This window comes from Eupeodes corollae, chromosome 2 (assembly GCF_945859685.1).
Source record: "Eupeodes corollae chromosome 2, idEupCoro1.1, whole genome shotgun sequence".
Classification (NCBI taxonomy): domain Eukaryota; kingdom Metazoa; phylum Arthropoda; class Insecta; order Diptera; family Syrphidae; genus Eupeodes; species Eupeodes corollae.
In genome coordinates, this window is record NC_079148.1 from 45,520,151 (window position 1) to 45,538,644 (window position 18,494).

General features: G+C 33.1%; 3 protein-coding genes across 4 annotated transcripts; all 3 read left to right on the forward strand.

Annotated features, from left to right (window-relative positions):
* The first annotated feature begins 6,437 nt into the window (after nucleotides 1-6,437).
* On the forward strand, nucleotides 6,438-7,207 carry LOC129944892 (odorant receptor 42a-like). Its single transcript, XM_056054554.1, has 2 exons — nucleotides 6,438-7,018; nucleotides 7,060-7,207. The coding sequence occupies exons 1-2, from the start codon at nucleotides 6,438-6,440 to the stop codon at nucleotides 7,205-7,207; spliced, it is 729 nt and encodes a 242-aa protein (XP_055910529.1).
* A 1,802-nt stretch (nucleotides 7,208-9,009) lies between these two features.
* Nucleotides 9,010-10,946, forward strand: LOC129947618 (odorant receptor 42a-like). The gene is made up of 3 exons (XM_056058248.1): nucleotides 9,010-9,585; nucleotides 9,644-10,004; nucleotides 10,330-10,946. Exons 1-3 carry the CDS (start codon nucleotides 9,041-9,043, stop codon nucleotides 10,414-10,416), a joined length of 993 nt encoding a protein of 330 aa, XP_055914223.1. The 5' UTR covers nucleotides 9,010-9,040; the 3' UTR covers nucleotides 10,417-10,946.
* Nucleotides 10,947-12,938: 1,992 nt separating this feature from the next.
* LOC129946760 (uncharacterized) lies at nucleotides 12,939-18,203 on the forward strand. 2 transcript variants are annotated; one of them, XM_056057074.1, is made up of 6 exons: nucleotides 12,939-13,096; nucleotides 13,170-13,403; nucleotides 13,469-13,593; nucleotides 13,700-13,791; nucleotides 17,392-17,605; nucleotides 17,685-18,203. In XM_056057074.1, exons 2-6 carry the CDS (start codon nucleotides 13,201-13,203, stop codon nucleotides 18,065-18,067), a joined length of 1,017 nt encoding a protein of 338 aa, XP_055913049.1. In that variant the 5' UTR covers nucleotides 12,939-13,096; nucleotides 13,170-13,200; the 3' UTR covers nucleotides 18,068-18,203. The 2 variants fall into 2 exon arrangements, with proteins under 2 accessions (XP_055913049.1, XP_055913050.1); XM_056057075.1 differs by lacking the exon at nucleotides 13,170-13,403 and having other exon boundaries at nucleotides 12,953-13,096.
* Nucleotides 18,204-18,494: the final 291 nt, after the last annotated feature.

Sequence of the window (18,494 nt, forward strand, 5' to 3'; positions counted from 1 at the left end):
CACACTGATAACTTCCCATCCCGTCTGTCGATTTATCTTGCTTAAAAGTTTGTCTATATGTACTCGTATCAATTTTTAAAAAATTTGCGTACTATTTTATGTAGATTTAATTTTTTATGAAAAAACGTTGAATTTTTATATAAAAATTACTGAAAATCGAAAACAATATTTTCTGTGAAATGGTATTTTTATATTTGAGTCGAAAATCAATTTTTAGCAACTTTTGTTTAATGTTTTTTAGGTTTTTAATTTTTTGTACAAAAACTGTCAATGTTAACAACAATATTTTTTGAAAGATAAAAGTAATTCTAAGCCAATATCTACAATTTTTGAAAAGATATTTGAATCGAAATTCAATTTTTACTAAATTTTATACATTTTTTTTTAGGATTTTATTTTTTGTAAGAAAACTGTCAATTTTATTTTTCTCAAAATTTGTCCTAATGGTAAAAACAATATTTCTTATAAGTAAAAATTAGTCAGAAGCTATTATATACAATTTTTGAAAAGATATTTGAGTCGAAAATCATTTTTTACCAACTTTTGTTAATTTTACTGAATGTTAACAACAATATTTTTTGAAAGATAAAAGTAGTTTTAAGGGAATATCTACAATTTTTGAAAAGATATTTGAGTCGAAAATCAATTTTTACCAACTTTTGTTATTTTTTTTCCGGGTGGAATTCAGGTGGGAGTCTTTATATGGCTTTATATGTCATTAACAGCTCGCTAACCAACTCCCTGTAGCTGTCACTCTTGTGGTTACCCAACAAATTTGCAACAATATTTTTAAAAGCCTTCCATGCAGATTTTTCTAAATCGCTTAGTTTTTTAGACGATATCCTAATAGTTCTGATTGTTTTTTGGACAAATTTAGATTCCGAACTAAATCATTTAAGTCTCCTTGAGTTATTAAATGTGGCACGTTTGTGATTCCCTTAAACTGAAATTCGTCCTCGTCAATGGTCAATTTCAACAGTCGTCTATGTAGTTGCAACTAGTAATAGTTCTGGCAATTTTTTACAATTAGAGACTGGTCTTATAGCCGAAGATAAGTTAGGGTAAATAACAGTATTTTTGTTTTTGTATTTTATACCGTTTATGTCAGTGAGACAAAATAGCAATCCGAAACTTGATTGTCCATGATATGGACTGAACAGCGAGAGTTCAGTCCATATCATGGGTACTGCAAACAGCATAGGTGCGCCTTTCTTATAGTCAGTTGAATTTTTCACACACGTTATGCAACAGACATAAGGAGCCCAGGATTTGCCTTGATGGGCGACAGAAGAACCAAAACATTGGTGATACCTCTCCAACACAAGATTCGTAAAGTTTCGTCTTTGTTTTTTGAATGTCTCCGCAAACATAACATAAATAGATAGGATCATTGCTACACTTCCTCGACATGTTCACAGGGTTAACCCTGCAGTCGTCGCGCACCAAAATGTTACACCAGTCGTCGCGTGGATTACATATGTTATCCATTTTAATATTAGAATAAAACCAAAATGCTTTAATTTTTTTCAAATTTATTTTGGCTTTAAAATGTAATATTTAGTTGAATTAACTAACTGTCCTAACTATTTAACTGTAAGTACTTAAAGAGATGAAAAATCCCCAGGACTAGTTTCCTAAGAATACTCCATTTTGTATGAGTGGATTACAATAGTAATCCGCGCGACGACTGCAGGGTTAATAACAAAAAAATGCTAAAACAAAAAGGTGTTAAAATGCAACCACAAATATTTTTAAAACGGTTTACCTGGAAGTGCTTCTGTTAATTTGCTGCGTAGTACAAGTTTTGAGTTATACCGTATCAAAGTTCGTGTGACAAAACCAGTGTTGACCAGTGTAATCAGTCTACATCAAATGTGTTTGCGAGCGAAGTTTTTTTTTGACAAAGTGTAAGTAAAATGTTGAATATGAGTTGCATCTCCCACCCAATTACACCGGGAATTCGTAATTTTTGCCAAAAATAGCGTTTGTACTTTCGTTTCTCTCCCACATTCATTTCAAAATTCATCATCAGCGGGCACATGACTCTTTCGATTGAAGTCAAAACTTCGGCAAGTATTTTTGACATGGTTTGTTTTTGGTAACTCTTGTTGCCAACAAAAATTTAATGCTGCTGATTACTTAATGATAATCGGAACAGCATTTTGTCTTTTGCGAGTAGTCATGTCAGATGATAGGGTGTTAAGTAAACATAAATCCGTCTTTAGAAAGACGATAGCTCTTAACAAAACTAAAACAAAAGTATATATTTTTCATTAAGGATGCGTTAAAATATTCTATCGTATGTATATGTACATATGTACAAACCTTTTCTCACTCAACTCCATTATTTTGGAATTATCTCTTATTCTTCTGCGTTCAATTTGCTCGTACTGTTCTTCATTTCCTTGCAAATTGAACCAAATTCCAACGGTGTCCATTTTTGTAATAATTATTCTTGTCCAAAAATTTGATGTTTTAGTATTGTTTTTTTTTTTTTTTTTAAACTGTCAAACAACTCGATACTCGTTCGAAAGTAGAACATTATTTAAAAACAAGTTGGTATAATTGGCATCCGTAGTTTGATTTGAATGTAGAATCGGAAATGAGTTTCGAATAGAATCAAAAGAAGAATCGAGTTATGTACATAGTAGAGCCCCTGTTATATTTTCAAACTCGGTATTTCCTGCTGCCATTCGTTGAATTGGATGTCGAATAAAGTAAGTAAAAAAAAAAACTATTTAATAGAAAATAAAAAAAACAACGTTTAATAATATTTTAGATGAACACCAAAGAAATTATAAAATTCGCAGTCAGACATAGAACTTTGGCGGATCGAGAGGGGGGGTCGTAGGGTTCATGACCCCCCCTTGGGAGATAATTTGTTTGCTTTTTCAATTCAATTCTAAACTTATCGTATTGCGTTAATGGATATGACCTCCATTATAATTTGAATTATTTATTTTTTGTATATGAAAACAGCATTGTATTTTACTTCCTCAAACTTTGTTGCTAAAAGTACTAATTTTAACTGGGGACTATACCAAGAATATATTATAAATCGAAAATTCAGCCTATTCCAAAATCGCAGAACAAATTCATCAACTTTTGGCCAACTGACGATCCAGGGTGGGGTCATATGAGCCATAAAGTTAAGTTGTATAATTAAAAGTGGTTTGTTGTCAAAAACAACTAAAATGTTTGTTTTCACTCAATTTAGAATTTGAAAAAACTTAAGTCATGCTTCATACTATTTTCATAAAAATTTTTTCTAAGAAAAAGAGCAAATATTCAGGTTTTCTTTTAATTCCTTAAACTAGCCTTCAATTTTATTATTAAATTGTTTTGACACACATAAATAGTGAAAATTGAAGTGATTTTTACTTGCGACATATAGGAACTATATGGCAAGTTTTTTATTAGTAAACAATTTCGAAGTAGAGCTCTTAATCAAATATGACATTACGAAGGTAGGGAAGTCGAAAAAAAGTCTGTCTGTCTTTCCTGGCTTCTACAGTCCAAACAATTGTGTTGATTGAAAGTAAGGTTTTCAGCCGTTTTTTCATTTTATTAATACGAAAAATAATGCAATCCCCATACAAATTACTTGGTTAAAACATGTGATTTTTTCTAAAACTTTCTCTTAATTTTGTGTTCTTAATTTCGCTTCTTTCTACAAGAAAAACATATTTTGGTATTGCTCAAGAAGGGTACCCCTCATAAACCTTAATTTTTTTTTAATTTTCTCAAGAACTAATGGACCGATTTCAATAATCTTCTCTTTCTGTGCAAGCTCTTTTTGATGATCAAATGTTCAAATTGATGATGACTTTTTATGATCAAGAATGTTTTTTTTTTTCATTTTAAGAAAAATGATAATTTTGTTTGACGAAATTTAAATGCAAAATGTACATGTATTTATAAGCTCTTTATTTAGTGCTTACTAAAACTATTTTTAAGACAACATTTTAAATTTAAAATGATTTTCGAAAAAAATCTAATCTAATCTAAATTTTTTGAAAAATAAAATGGCATTAAAATTTTTAAGAAAAACTTATTTTGCAGGTACAGTTTTAAACCTTTAAATATAGGAACAAATTTTAAACAGACTTTTTGGAAGAAATTATCAATTTCTAGAGACCCAGGCGACCCATTTTATTTATTTCAAAATTTGTTTTCTGTTGAATACCAAAGATCTTAAAAGATTTTAAGAAATTAAATAAATCTACTTTTGAAGTAAATTTACTTTGGATGCTCTAAAACTAATATTTAAACACGAATTTCAATAAAATTCTCTAAACTATTGTGTTTTAGCTCTTAAATATGGCATATCTAGAAAACTTTTGGAATCTGGGAATGCTTTCATATGTAGGGAGTCATAAACATTAAATAGTTAGACTATACTTTGCTGGACAACAGTGTTCTAAAATAATTTGATAACTAAAGTTATCATTTTAGCAGTTAAAATGTGTATAGGTTAGGTTAATATACTCGTACACATTATGTTATTAAAATTTTGTTAGCCTCCATTACAAAACATTTTTAAGCGGAGAGTAAAAACTCATCTAAGTGTGTGACCCCCCCTGATGAAAAGTCTGGATCCGCCCTTGGTCTGAAGCCACACTGATAAGGACCAATCAGTTTGTTGACGAACGGCTTCAGTTTTTAGTTGAGTGAAAAAACGTAATCAGCTGTCATTTTGACATATGTATATTATGTACTTGACTTGATAGTTAGGGGTATTTTTCTTGACTAACTTTAAGTCCCTTATGTCGTCTGAACCTGACCAATATTAAAAAGAAGTAAAGACTTCGTATTGTTTGCTTAATTCAAATGGTAGTTTTTAGCATCACTATATGGCTCAGCGAAACACGAATAAAGACTTGGCAGAGATTCGGTCAGATGGGGTGCGACAGCTCACGTGTCATTCAACCAACTTACCGTCAACTAAATAATTACAATAAACCAAAATCATTCCGTATGAGACGAAATTCACTTGCAAATCTTGATTACTCAAGCATAATAAAAGAAAAATCTTTATTTCTTAAAATACTATTACAATAATTAATATTAATACAAGGGATAGCACTGCAACTGCACTGCTCCGCTAATGATCACCAACTGTCCACTTGGCTGTCGTACTGTTTGTTCGGAGCATGATAATGCTGATCATCACTTTTGGGTGGCAATATGGTTTGGAGATTAAGAGCAATGAAAATGCTGATGCTGCGATGGGTATTGATTTCCTTCTGTCTTAACTTCGATAAAGGACGGAGCTATTGCTTAAAGGTCAACTAACGAAAAACTTAAATTCGTTCAATGCTCGCTCCAGTTTACAGAACGGATAAAATTGATGAAGTTATATTTTAAAATTAGTTCGTATTTTTAGTTTAAAATAAATCGCCAAGGATTTTTATGGGCATTTCCACAGTATTTTTAACTTTCATGTTACCACAGTATATTGAGCCTTAGAAATGAAATTGGCACTTTCTAAGTGGATAAATTTTCGTATCATGACTTATTTCAATTATATAACCTGCTTTTGACTTGATTGGATTAATTTTTTTAATTCAAATTAATAAAAAATAGGCTTAAATATTGCAAATTTCAAGCGTACCGCAGATAAAAATGTATTAAGTTTTATAAAGAAAAAACATTTCAACGACCTTTGAAACAACTTAACATCATTAATTTATAATTATTTATAATACACACCGATAAAAAAAACTCGAAAGAAAGGTGTGCTACCATTTAACAAAATAGTACAAAGCAATTAAATTAGAGTACCTCCGTTTTTACCAATATTAAAATCTGATCTTTTTCTCTATATAACTTTCTCAACGATCGATTCTGGTAGTATTTTATAGGCTTAAATTATTCTCTATCAATCAATAAATTAACTAAAATTTAATTGGATCATGTGCCTCCATTTAAAAATAAATAATGGCATTTTAAAGTTTAAAATTGAAAACGTGATTGGTATAGAATATGTGATTTTTTTAGCGGCACACATATCGATAAGATCTTACAGAAAAATAAATAATTGTGAATGATAATTTTACGAATGATCAATAGTAAAAAAAAAACCGTTGATCGAATTTTTTAAATTTAAAAGTTTGTACGACAGTATAAAATCAAATTTTTTCATGAAATGAGGGTTTTTCATTGAATGCACACATCTCCACTGCACTGCACAAAACAGAAGATATTTATTAACGATGTTTCAAAATGAATCACGCAAGTATTTTCTTATTATTCAGATAATAAACAATCAAAAAAAAGTTTGTTTAAAGATGTGCTTAAAAATAAAAAAAAAAATTTAATTGTTGAAAATGAAAGATTCTGTGGAAATGCCTATATATGTATGCACCCAAACGAAATAATAATTTTACTATACAAAATATGCAAAATCCGAAGCATTATGTTGTAGTTTATTAAAAATGTTGTTTGACAGTTATGTCAAATCAATTCGAACAATGTCAATACCGACTCTTTTGACTTCGCTGCAAGTGGCTATAAACATTTACACTATAGCCCTGAAAGTTATTGTCGTGTATATTTACATGCCAGAACTTCGTAAGACCAGGCCGATACTAGATGAATTCGACAAAAGAATTCTTTACAAAGAAGAGCGAAATGTAGCCGCAAAAATGATAAGGTTCTGCAGAGGCTTAGTAGTAGTTTCTATGGTTTCAAACCTTACATATTCGGTAATAACATTCTTGGCTGCAATTTGGAACAGGCAACCTCCATCTGGAATTTACATTCCGTTGTGTCATTGGGAAGACTCAACAACCAAATTGACAGTTGCCATATTACTGGAGTTCTATCTTATTAACATAGCATGCATACAAAATGTCGGCCTTGATGTCTATCCGCTGACATATATATATATGGCACGAATGCATATGAAAATTCTGTGCATAAGAGTTGAAAAGTTGGGCACTGATTCCAAGACATCAATGGACGATGAAGTTGGAAACCTTGTGGATTGCATTAAGACACAAAAGAAAATTATGGAGTAAGAGGCATACATACATACATACATATATTAATTTTTAGGCTCATCGAAATTGTCCGACCTATCATAGCTAAAACTATATTTATTCAACTAGTGGTTTCAGCTTGTATCATGGTATTTCCACTAATAAACATCATGATGTTTGCTGAGAATCTTCCATCGGTATTTGGATCAATAGTGTTTCTGTAAGCGGTTATTTTGCAAACACTTCCAATGTGCTTCACTATTTATGTTCTAATAGAAGAAATTAACAATCTGCCAACTCCAATATTACGCAGCCAGTGGATGGATCAGTACAAACAATTCCGACATTTTATGGTTGTTTTCATGCAAAATTCTCAAAAATTCAATAACACAATGGCGGGAAATATTTTATCAATTGATGTTGCCACATTTTTTTCGCTGAGTACACATTATCTTATTTAATAAACTTAATGATACCACATTCATTGAAAGAGATTTCCTTAAGACATTGGTTTCTAATTCAAATTGACTCGGGTCAAGAACCTTTTCTTGAAAAACTACGAACCATTTATTATACAGAATTCTAACTTTTCCAAAATATTGTTGGAGTAAGTTTCAAGACACAAAGTTCCATGAAAAAAAATTGTCAATACACATATATGTATTTGAACTAGGAGCGGTTGCTCGTTTTGGCCTGCAAAAACTGTTGCAATATTTACTTACTAACAGAGTCTATTTTAGTCCGTCAAAGCTTTTTAAATTCGGAAAGCTTACCATACCTTCTAAGCTTCTGCTGTAAAGAAAGATAGTTCTGCAATTCTTGGATATGGGTCCGATACTTCGGTGTTTCGCAAGATTCACTCCGACCTCTTTGGCGCGTTCGAGAGAGAGGTCTTGGTTCAGAGACGCTACCTGTAAGCTAATATTTCGACAAAAATTAAACTTGCTAGGATCTGGTGGGGTAGACACCTAACTCGAATGAGTGAAGAGGAATTAGAAAATCCTTTATACTACCTTTACGCCACGGTAAGTGACAGCGCAGTGTCAGACCAATTCTTAAGCTGGAGAGATGAAGTTGACCAAAACTCCCGAAGCCTTGGGGTGCACAACCGGATAACACATGGATCGCGATCGGGATAAATGAAGAGCCGATGATGATGATTAAGTTTAACCCAACTATTTCAAAATTGATCCTCAAACTAGTTTATTCACAGTTGTCTAACTCTATTTTAATGCGGTTGCCATTAGTTCTTGTGAACTGAAGCTTATTAACTAAAGCTGAATAGTTAAATATGTCACGTTCCTCTTCTGAGAGGACGATATATCAAAAACTCATTTTTTGAAGTTATGCATTTATTATACGTAAGTCATTGTTTTTTTGTATTGTGCTTAAGCAAAAACCTCTTAAAGTAGTTTCATTAGTTTCATACCCATTGTTTCTCCTCTTCCTCATTAATTATGTAAAAGCTATAAAGGTTCTTATAAAGTAATGACAAAACAATTCAAATTAACTGTTTAAATATTTATTTATTTTCTGTGAAACTTTGTATGATTTCATTTGTATAATTTACTTTTAAAAACTAATTTTCAATATTAAAATAGTCAAAAACTAACGTTAAAATGTATATTGAGTAAGATTTAAACACTTCATAACTTCATGCCTAATGGTAATAGAAATCGTCAAGATTATAAATCTCTTTTATTATTTATAGACAGTAATTTATCGTAATAGCTTTTTTAAGGTAACCAAAATTCTTTAAATAGTCGAAAAATACTTATATTTAGTTCAGTTTCAACCAGAATCATTAAGCTTTCAGAACTTTGTCGAATTGAGTTTTGTTCCTGCAACACAAAAATTCCTTTAAAATGGTTAAGGATTTTAAGTCTTTCTCGTCACAAGAAGCTACAACATACCTCTATAGAGTATTTAGAGTTCTGGGAATGGACAACCTTAACAGGACTTGGTTGTATAATATCCATTCATTTCAATTGAATTTCGCATCTTGCTTTCTTCAGTTAATTGCATTTTCAACTAGTTACTTCAAGTCCATTCGATCAATGTCTATTCCGACCCTTTTGACGTCTCTACAAGTGGCAATTAATATTTACACGGTTGCTCTTAAGGTTATTGTAGTATTTTTGTATATGCCAAGGCTTCGTAAAACCGCTCCGATTCTGGACGAATTGGACAAAAAGATCCATGACAAAGGAGAGCAAAAAGTCGCTGAAAAAATGATAAGGTTTTGCAGAGGTTTGGTAGTGATATATATGGTTTCATATCTCAGCTATTCGGCCCTCACGTTTTTGGCTGCCATTTGGAACGGACATCCGCCATTTGGAATCTATATTCCATTTTGTCATTGGGAAGATTCGACCTTTAAGATGATTGTAGCTAGTTTACTGGAATTTTATCTTTTAAACATAGCTTGTATACAGGATGTCGGTCTAGATGTTTACCCGGTTACATTTATTTTGATGGCACGAACGCACATGAAAATTCTATGCATAAGAGTTGAAAAATTGGGCACTGATTCCAAAGTTTCAAAGGAAGATAATGTTAGAAGTCTTATTGATTGTATAAAGACACATAAGAAAATATTGGAGTAAGTTTTATTGTATATGGTCTTCAAATAGCAATCTTATTCATATATGAATTTTCAGACTTGTCGAAATTGTTAGACCAATCATAGCAAAAACGATATTTATTCAACTGGTTGTTTCGGCTGCGATTATGGGAATACCAATCATAAACATCATGATGTTTGCTGACAGTTTATCTTCTGCATTTGGATCTGCTGTTTTTCTATTGGCTGTCACTCTGGAAACACTTCCAATGTGCTTCACTATGAATGTTTTAATGGAAGAAATTAACAATCTGCCAACTGCTATATTTCATAGCCAATGGGTGGATCAGAACAAAACGTTTCGCCATTTGATGGTTGTTTTTATGCAGAACGCGCAAAAATTCAATAACATAATGGCGGGAAATATTTTGTCAATTGAAGTTGCTACTTTTATTTCGGTAAATAATGGATTAGTTTAATACACATTTATGACTTTTGAAACTGTGACATATCATATACTGTAAATATAATGATATGTCAAGGTGCTGTGTTATCTACTCTGTACATTTATGTGCTAAGAGTAGTATGTAATGTAATATAATGAAAAGTCAACATAAATGATATTTTCACAAAGTTGACATAAGCGCCACCAGTGTCAGAAAGTAAGACCAAAAGGCTCTTTAAATTTGATATCTTATATTCCAACACCATAAGCACTGGCACATCAAACAGTATTAAAAGTTATTCTATTAGTCATTATTTCTTTTAAATTTTTCGTTACAGATAGCAAAATTGGCATTTTCAATCTATGCAGTTGTGGACAAAATGGCAGAACGTAGATACGCACATGCCATTATAGAGACGCAATAAACGCTCACTCAGTTCGTCTATTACATGTTCAGCACACTAAACGATGTCATTAACTGTATAAGAGCATTTCATACGTCTTCAATTCTTGTCTAGTTCAAAACCTTGTTTAAATTTAGCTCTCACACAAAAAATATGTATTATTTATGAATTACCATTTGTTCAAAATGTCCTATGTTCTGAAATTAAAAAAAAAATATTTCATTTTCTAGATCTTAATAATTTTCACTATAACATTGCTATTAAACAGTTTGAGACGAGACTAGGCGTATTCTCAAATAACTTTTGCAGAAGCTGTATGGACGAGGAAGAGGAAGAAACGGTTCTTCATCTTCTCTTCACATGCAGTGCTCTAGCTCGAAAACGCAAGAATTACCTAGGAGAATTCTTCTTTAACGATCTAAATCATATCGGTATAATCAGCCTCTCATGTTTCGTAAGGGACTCAAGCTGGTTCCATTGAGCTTAGGAGGAAGCCTCAAGATTCATGTGGTATCACAATGGGCTATTAAACTGGCCTAAGTGTGTCCATTTCCATCTTGGACAGCCACTATAACCTAACCTAACCTATGATAGATGTTATAGCAGGCAAGCTTTAGAAAAGAGCACGATCCCGAAAACTCGAAAAAAGTTCAAAGACTTGCATGCGCTGGCATTACGGGAGCAATGAGATCCAATCCAACTACGGGACTGGAAGTTATACTTAATCTAATTCCCCTCCTTGTTGAAGAATCTGCGGCCAAAATTGCCCTGAGACTTAGTCAAACTAAAGTCTGGATAAATAGTTCCATAGGATAAGCCCAGATCCTTCATAAAGTTATGGGTAATAGCACTACAACAGACTATAAAATACCCGACCTTGATTTTCATAAACCATTCCAGGTTGCCATCCCAAGGAGAGAGGAATGGATAGATAATATACCATACTCCAGTGAGTCGTCAATAGCTGTCTATACTGATGGCTCTAAAATGGACACTGGTGTAGGGGCAGGCTTCTATTCTGAATCTCTCAAGTTGACCGCCTCGTTTAGACTTCCAAAACTACAGTATCGTCTTCCTGGCAGTGACAAGGGCTGCTAAACAGGTATCAATGATGGTGATACCACGAACTGATATCACCTTTTACATTGACACCCAAGCGGCAATACAAGCGATTACTGCAACTGCGGTAAAATCAAAGCTTGTTTCATGCTGCCGCGAAGAGCTTAAGGTTCTTGGCGCAGAGCACAATATTAAATGAGAAAGCCGATGAATTAGCACGATTAGGGTCAATGCTTGACGTAAGCCAAGCTCAGCTAGTTAGCACCCCTACCTGTTATTTAAAACAGGATGTGAAAAAAAAAATAACTATCATGGCCGATGAAAGGTGGAACCTTCTTGACACCTGGCCCTGCTTTAACAAACAAAGAACGGAAAGAATTATGCAGCAACACAAGGGATCACTTCGATCTCTAGTAAGCATAATCACCGGACATAATCTTTTAGGTTATCATATGAAAGAGATGAGAATCAGTTCAGATGATCTGTGCAGATCTCCCCCATAAAAGGAGGAACTGCTTGGCAATTATTTCTTCGGGGATTTGGAAGAACTCTCTAGTACGCCAGGTGCTAGCATTCTGAACTTCGTCAAAGCCTCTAAATGGCTTGACTAACTGAACACATAGGTTTTTCTTATTAGCTTGAGTAGCAATACTCACTGGTATATTTATTGATCTAAGTGTGATGGTAAAGACAGCAACTTTTAGCCCCTCAATCTAACCTAACCTATAGCAGGCATCAAAATTGATGTTGGCATGTCGAATACCAAAACAACAATTCATAAAAGATTTTTGACAGCTCATACAGAACACAATATCAGAATAAAAGAAATCATACATTTTTGTAAGCCACATATGTATGGTGTTTTAAAGGATTATAAATATACTTTGAACCTTTTCAAAATGTTTTTTGTTTTTATGACGACAACAATTTGAGTAGATACATACATAAGTGATTTATATTTTCGTATAATGCTCCTGCTCATAAAACTTAACAAAGATAATCCAGCAGGTAGAAATATTGCTATTTTCAATTTATGTTACAAAAATCAAAAGAAAACTTGTTTTTGGACAACATTTAAAGTAGCAAAGCTGTATAAATGTGAGAATGGTTGAATGAAGGACTTATCAGGAAGGACACAGTAGGTAAAAATCAATATACACCTGCTTATAGGCATGTTGAACCTTTATATACAAAACCGTTTCAATCGATATTCGGTATAATAATTTTGCATAATTTTTTGATTTGTAAAATGATATAACTTTCCACAAGACACCCTTATTTATAAACACCTCTCAAAAACATTTACGTGATTGGGTGATTTAAATAAGTTTTAGATGGTGCTTGATTTAATTTATGGTGCACAATGTGAACTCCCTTTATAGAAATGCAGATATGTCATACTTCGATTTTTCACATCTGGCAGTACCATTCCATATAGGCATGTGACATATGTAGTTGTCGCAATTATGAACTGTCACCAGTCAATGTCATTAAAAAAAGAAAAAAGGTAAGAACAAAACAAAAGACGAGAGGATGAAGAAAACTTCTAATAAATTTTCTTGATCAAAGTGGTTTTTCTTACAAATAGATAAGAAAATTAAATAGTGCGCATAGTAAATTCAATTCAAGTAGACTTGGGGGTGTAAGTAATCAATTTAAATAGAATTAAAATTCAAAAAAATTAATCTAAAGTTTCTTTGTGTGTGCTTCCGTAGGAGTGTAAAATAACCCTTCTCCAGCTAACAAATGTCTAAATTTCTTAGTCAAAACAGCGCAATTATCTTAAAGTTTTGTTTGACCACCACCTACAGACGTGCGCTATTAAATAATCATCGTTGTCTATCAAGCATTCTCAAGCAATCGTCAATAAATACAACAACAAAAACCCAGAACAAAAATTCTCATAATCAATTTGAAAAATTTCATTTCAGTTCAAAAAGTTTCCATAAGTAAATAACTTGCATAATTAATTGGATGAGTACAATTTATTCCACAAAATGTGTTTCTTTTTTAGATATCAATGTGAAATGGATGTACCAGAAGGAGTATTTCGAGGAAAAGCCGACAGATTTAATGGAGTAACCGTGGATTCTAGTGAGGAATATGATAAGAGTGTCAATTTTGCCGATAAACTACAAAGCAAGTGCAAAATCTAGACCACAAATAAAGAAAATGTGTTATTGTTTAGATGATATACTAACGAAAAACGTTTTTGAATTAATTATTTAAATTTTATGACCTATAGAATCCATCGACTATTGGGTTGAGAATGGACGACGAGGCATATGGTTCAAAGTACAAACGAAGCATTCACAATTAGTTCCAGAACTCACAAAGGTTAGTGCACATGTATACACAATATGATGATTATTTTTTATTTAAGACAGTGTAAGTAGGTATGTATAATTACTTGTAAAACTAAAGTGACTGAAGTAGAAATAGATACACCTTAAAAGTTTCCTTTATTTCTGATTTTATAATGTTTGTTTTCAAATGTGGAATTGACTGATTGAGTTGGTAGTTAGATTATTAAACCAAAATTGCACTTTTCTAAAAATGAAACCAAAACCACATAGGAGAGAGGCTTGAAAGCAAAAGTAAACCTTTCATAGTTTTCGTTGTTAAATAAAATTAAAAATAGCTTGCTATAAATTTTGATATGTTACAATTAGAAGAAATTCTCCCTTCATGATGTTTATCAGATCTTATAAGTTTAATGCAGTTGCCTAAGTATAAGAGCCAAGAGATTTTTTATTGCTTATACATAACGACCCCCTTTTTTGAGAGTTTTCTGTTAACGTCATACTTAAATTTCCATTCTGAAGTTATTGTAATCGTTGCGATTTGTCGAATTCAAGTTTTTGATATTTCTCGACGTTCCAAGGTCTCTAGAATCTTAATCAAAGGTTTTTGAGAAGATATTGTGTGTGCGAAATAACTTCATTTATTTAATTCAGATTAGAATTACATCACAGCTTCTTTGACCAATTTACAATACACGGTTATTAAAATAAAATGATAACACAAATGAATGTTAATGTTAGTACGTATGCTTCCTTTTGCTCTAGTAATGTATTTAACTGTTTTGAAATGAATTCACCAATTTTGTTGTTGTTTCTGGAGGTATGCTGGCCCATTCTTCAATTAAAGCAGTCTTCAGATAATTTTTGTTGAAAATGTATCGTTTTCCAAAATAGGCTAGAATTTTTCAATAACATTCAATTCAAGAGACTGGGTCGAGAATTTTTAACATAGTGACAATTAACGATAAGTTCTGAACAATTCCCAAAGTATGTGTCATATCATTGCCTTGATAAAACCGAAACGTTATGCCCAAATGTTCGCATTTTGGAGAAAATTTCCTTTGAAAATATTGACAAGAACCATTTTGTTAGTTGTACTCTCAATGAATTCTTGATTGAAATGGAAGTCCAATGCTTTACTTTGTCTCGCCATACATAAGATCGCCTGTCGGAACCGAATATGTCGAATTTTGATTCATCTGCTAATATTTTCTGGTCCGAGAAACAAGAATATTTTGTTTTGTGATCTTTTGAAAGGCATTTCCGATTCAAGTGTATTCGTTATCTTACTAGCCAGTTGACTTTACGATAACTTAGGGCTTATCTTCACTTTACGTAGAATATATTGTTTCCATTTGTTTTTGGCACGGTCCTCAAATACAGAACGGTGGATTATATAAAAGACTAGAGCTGCTCGCGAGCTCTACGAGCAGAAGAGGAGAAAGGAACGCCAAATACGTTGATTTAAAATGAGAACTCAGGTTTTTTCTTAATGAGATTGAAACATAACTTTATTCTTCAATATTTAAATCAAGACTAAAAACTATGACTAAATATAATGCTTAGTATAATAATTCAAAGTACAGTTCTTGCATATCGAGAGAAGTTGTAAAGAAAGATTATTAATCAACTGTTAGTTGCTCTACACTTATTTTGCGTTACAAAATATGAGAGAACATTAAATGTAGTATAATATATGTATTAGATATTGATAATACTATATGATAGGTATACTGTACAGTGATGATATAACTCGCCGGCTTCTTAGACGGAAAAAAAAGAGAGCATGAGGAGATAGAGGGATGTCACAACTGGAATGAGGTTCGTAAATTTTACCAAAAGGTAAAAAAAACCTCCCAAGGGTACCAGCCACGAACCGAAGCCTGTAAAGACGATCAGGGGAACATCGTAGTAGAACCGCAGTCGATGCTGAGAATATGGAAAGATCACTTCTCTAAATTATATAACGCCGATGACGAACCGAATTCCGCTGTAAGGGAGATAGAAATAGATCCACTCAACCTCGGCGACGCAGATCAACAATGCCCGATACATAAGAAAGGAGACCCTCTAAACTGCGAGGCATCAGTCTCCTTAACATTGCGTATAAGATCCTGTCTGCCGTATTATGAAACCATTCGTCAACAACCTGATTGGTCCTTATCAGTGTGGCTTCAGACCAGGAAAGTCCACTATCGACCAAATATTCACACTACGGTAGATCTTGGAAAAAACCCAGGAGCTCCAAGTCGATACCCACCATCTCTTTATCGATTTAAAAGCCGCGTATGACAGCATCTATAGGGAAGAGCTCTGCCGAGCAATGTCTAGTTTTGGCTTCCTTGTCAAACTTTTCCGTTTGTGCAGAATGACGATGGAGAATGCACGCTGCTCTACCAAGGTCGGAAAAGAAAAGGTTTTAGACAAGGCGATGCACTGTCATGCGACTGCTTTAACATCATTCTGGAAAGAATTGTGCAAAACTCAACCGTCAACACTAGAGGCACAATCTTTCAAACTTCCATCCAATTACTCGGATACGCAGATGATATTGACATAATTGGAAGATCAAAGCGTGATGTCAGTGGAGCGTTTTTGAGCATTGCGACGGAAGCGAAGAAGATGGGTTTAGTGGTCAATGAGGGCAAGACCAAGTATATGCTGTCATCAAAAAAGGACACTGAACAACGACGTCTTGGACAAAACGTCACCATGGACAGCTATAACTTTGAGGTAGTTAAGGACTTTGTCTACCTAGGCACCGCTATTAATGCAGACAACGACACCAACGCTGAAATCAAACAAAAAATAACTCTTTCAAATCGCTGCTTCTTTGGACTTAGAAGGCAATTGAGAAGTTAAGTCCTCTCTCGAGCATCTAAAATCACCATCTATAAGACACTCATCATCCCGGTTCTCATTTATGGCGCTGAGGCCTGGACCCTGTCAAAGAAAGATGACAGCGTCTTAGGATGCTTCGGGAGAAAAATTCTTCGGGTGATTTTTAGTCCCGTACGCATAGATGGAGAATGGAGGAGAAGATATAACGACGAACTGTACGGGCTGTACAGCGACACTGACCTAGTTACCAGAATTAAAATCCAACGGCTTAGATGGCTAGGTCATGTAGAGCGGATGGACATCAACGCTGCAGCCCGGAAGGTCTTCGAATCCAATCCCGAAGGACAGCGCAGTAGAGGAAGACTGCGACTGAGGCCCAGGTCCGCTCCGGACTGTAGCGGCACCTTAAGTAAGTAAGTCAGCCTCGTTTAATCTTTTATAGACGTTAGTTAGAAGATTCGATCTGAATTGAAAAAACCAAATCAAACTACTAATATAATGTTTGCAAAAAATATATATATCTCTTATACAGTTTAAAGGTATGTATGAAGTATGGTATGAAGAAATAACCAAACAAAAAGATTTGTTAAAATAGCCGATAGCCGAAATTAGAAATCATACTGAAAATTCTTTTCTATTAAATCTCTGAGCTTTTCGTTTCTTTTTTTTTTTGTAGAAAGATATCCGAAAGAAAGTTTACAAAAATAGCTTTAGGTGTCGAAGAACTTCTTTAATTTTTGTGTGTTAATTATCTTTCAGCAAATCTATATAAGTCCGATATTTTTACTTTTAGTGTGGATTTGATTTTCATCATGCTAAAAATGGTTATGTGATGCTGTTTAGATGGTTACCCACCAATGAGACCGTTAATATTCCAGTTTTTGCGCACACTTTATGTGGAGTTGGTGGATTGGTTGTCAATGATAAAAATGAGATCCTAGCTGTGAGTGACAAATATGCCTTAATACCAAATAGTTGGAAACTTCCAGGCGGTTACGTTGAACCGAGTAAGTATAAAATCATTAATTTCAATATTTTCCTCAGCAAAAGTTTATCTATTTTCCTTGTTTTTTTTTTTTCTTTTAGAGGAAGATTTCATCGATGCAGCAATCCGAGAAGTTCGAGAAGAAACTGGTGTTGAAACCAAATTCGACACCGTTATTGGCGTTCGACAATCACACGGTGGTAGTTTTGGATGTTCTGATTTATATTTTGTGATTGCCCTTAAACCAACAACTACTAAACTTACAGCTTGTCCTCGAGAAATAAGTAAAGTTCAATGGATGCCCGTGTCGGAATATTTGACCCATCCGCACGTACACGAAACCAATAGACAATTTGTTCGAACGTATTTGCATTACAAAGAATTAGGTATTAAATTTAATTGTTCTGAGGCAACACACCAAATTCTAAAACGTAAATATTGTCTTTATTTGGTCGAAAAAGAAGATAAACAAAAAAAATGTTAATTTTGTTTTTAATTTGGAAACAATATAAATTTTATGAAGAAAACGTTAACTAATTTTTATGGGTATTACGTAACAGTAATTATTATTATTTTTTAATGTTAATAAAATAATATATTTTTCTAATTATTTTTGTCAAGATGTGTTTTATCAATAAGGCGTGGTAGTTTAGGACGTTGGCATATTTCTGATGGTCTATTTTCTAGCCTGATTATAAGGAATCTTATCGATTTCACTTCACGGTGAAACCATTTGATATTTAGATAACAAATTTACTTCCTTATTTAAAAAATATATATGCATATAATACTTACTTTATTTCGTTGGGGTTATAGTTCCAAAATGATTGCAAGTGATTTAGTTTTTCGTTCCTCACGCCAAAACAAAACAATTCGTTCCAATCACATATAAAACCTTTTAACAACTTTTA

What these genes read in the sequence shown, in the direction of transcription:
- LOC129946760 (XM_056057074.1), top strand. Translation starts at nt 13,201, where the DNA reads ATGTCTAAATTTCTTAGTCAAAACAGCGCAATTATCTTAAAGTTTTGT. An exon ending in AGTTCAAAAAGTTTCCATAA is followed by an intron (nt 13,404 to 13,468) that starts GTAAATAACTTG and finishes TTTCTTTTTTAG; the next exon opens with ATATCAATGTGAAATGGATG. An exon ending in TAGTTCCAGAACTCACAAAG is followed by an intron (nt 13,792 to 17,391) that starts GTTAGTGCACAT and finishes TTTTACTTTTAG; the next exon opens with TGTGGATTTGATTTTCATCA.
- LOC129947618 (XM_056058248.1), top strand. Translation starts at nt 9,041, where the DNA reads ATGTCTATTCCGACCCTTTTGACGTCTCTACAAGTGGCAATTAATATT. An exon ending in ACACATAAGAAAATATTGGA is followed by an intron (nt 9,586 to 9,643) that starts GTAAGTTTTATT and finishes ATGAATTTTCAG; the next exon opens with ACTTGTCGAAATTGTTAGAC. An exon ending in AAGTTGCTACTTTTATTTCG is followed by an intron (nt 10,005 to 10,329) that starts GTAAATAATGGA and finishes TTTTCGTTACAG; the next exon opens with ATAGCAAAATTGGCATTTTC.
- LOC129944892 (XM_056054554.1), top strand. Translation starts at nt 6,438, where the DNA reads ATGTTGTTTGACAGTTATGTCAAATCAATTCGAACAATGTCAATACCG. An exon ending in ACACAAAAGAAAATTATGGA is followed by an intron (nt 7,019 to 7,059) that starts GTAAGAGGCATA and finishes ATTAATTTTTAG; the next exon opens with GCTCATCGAAATTGTCCGAC.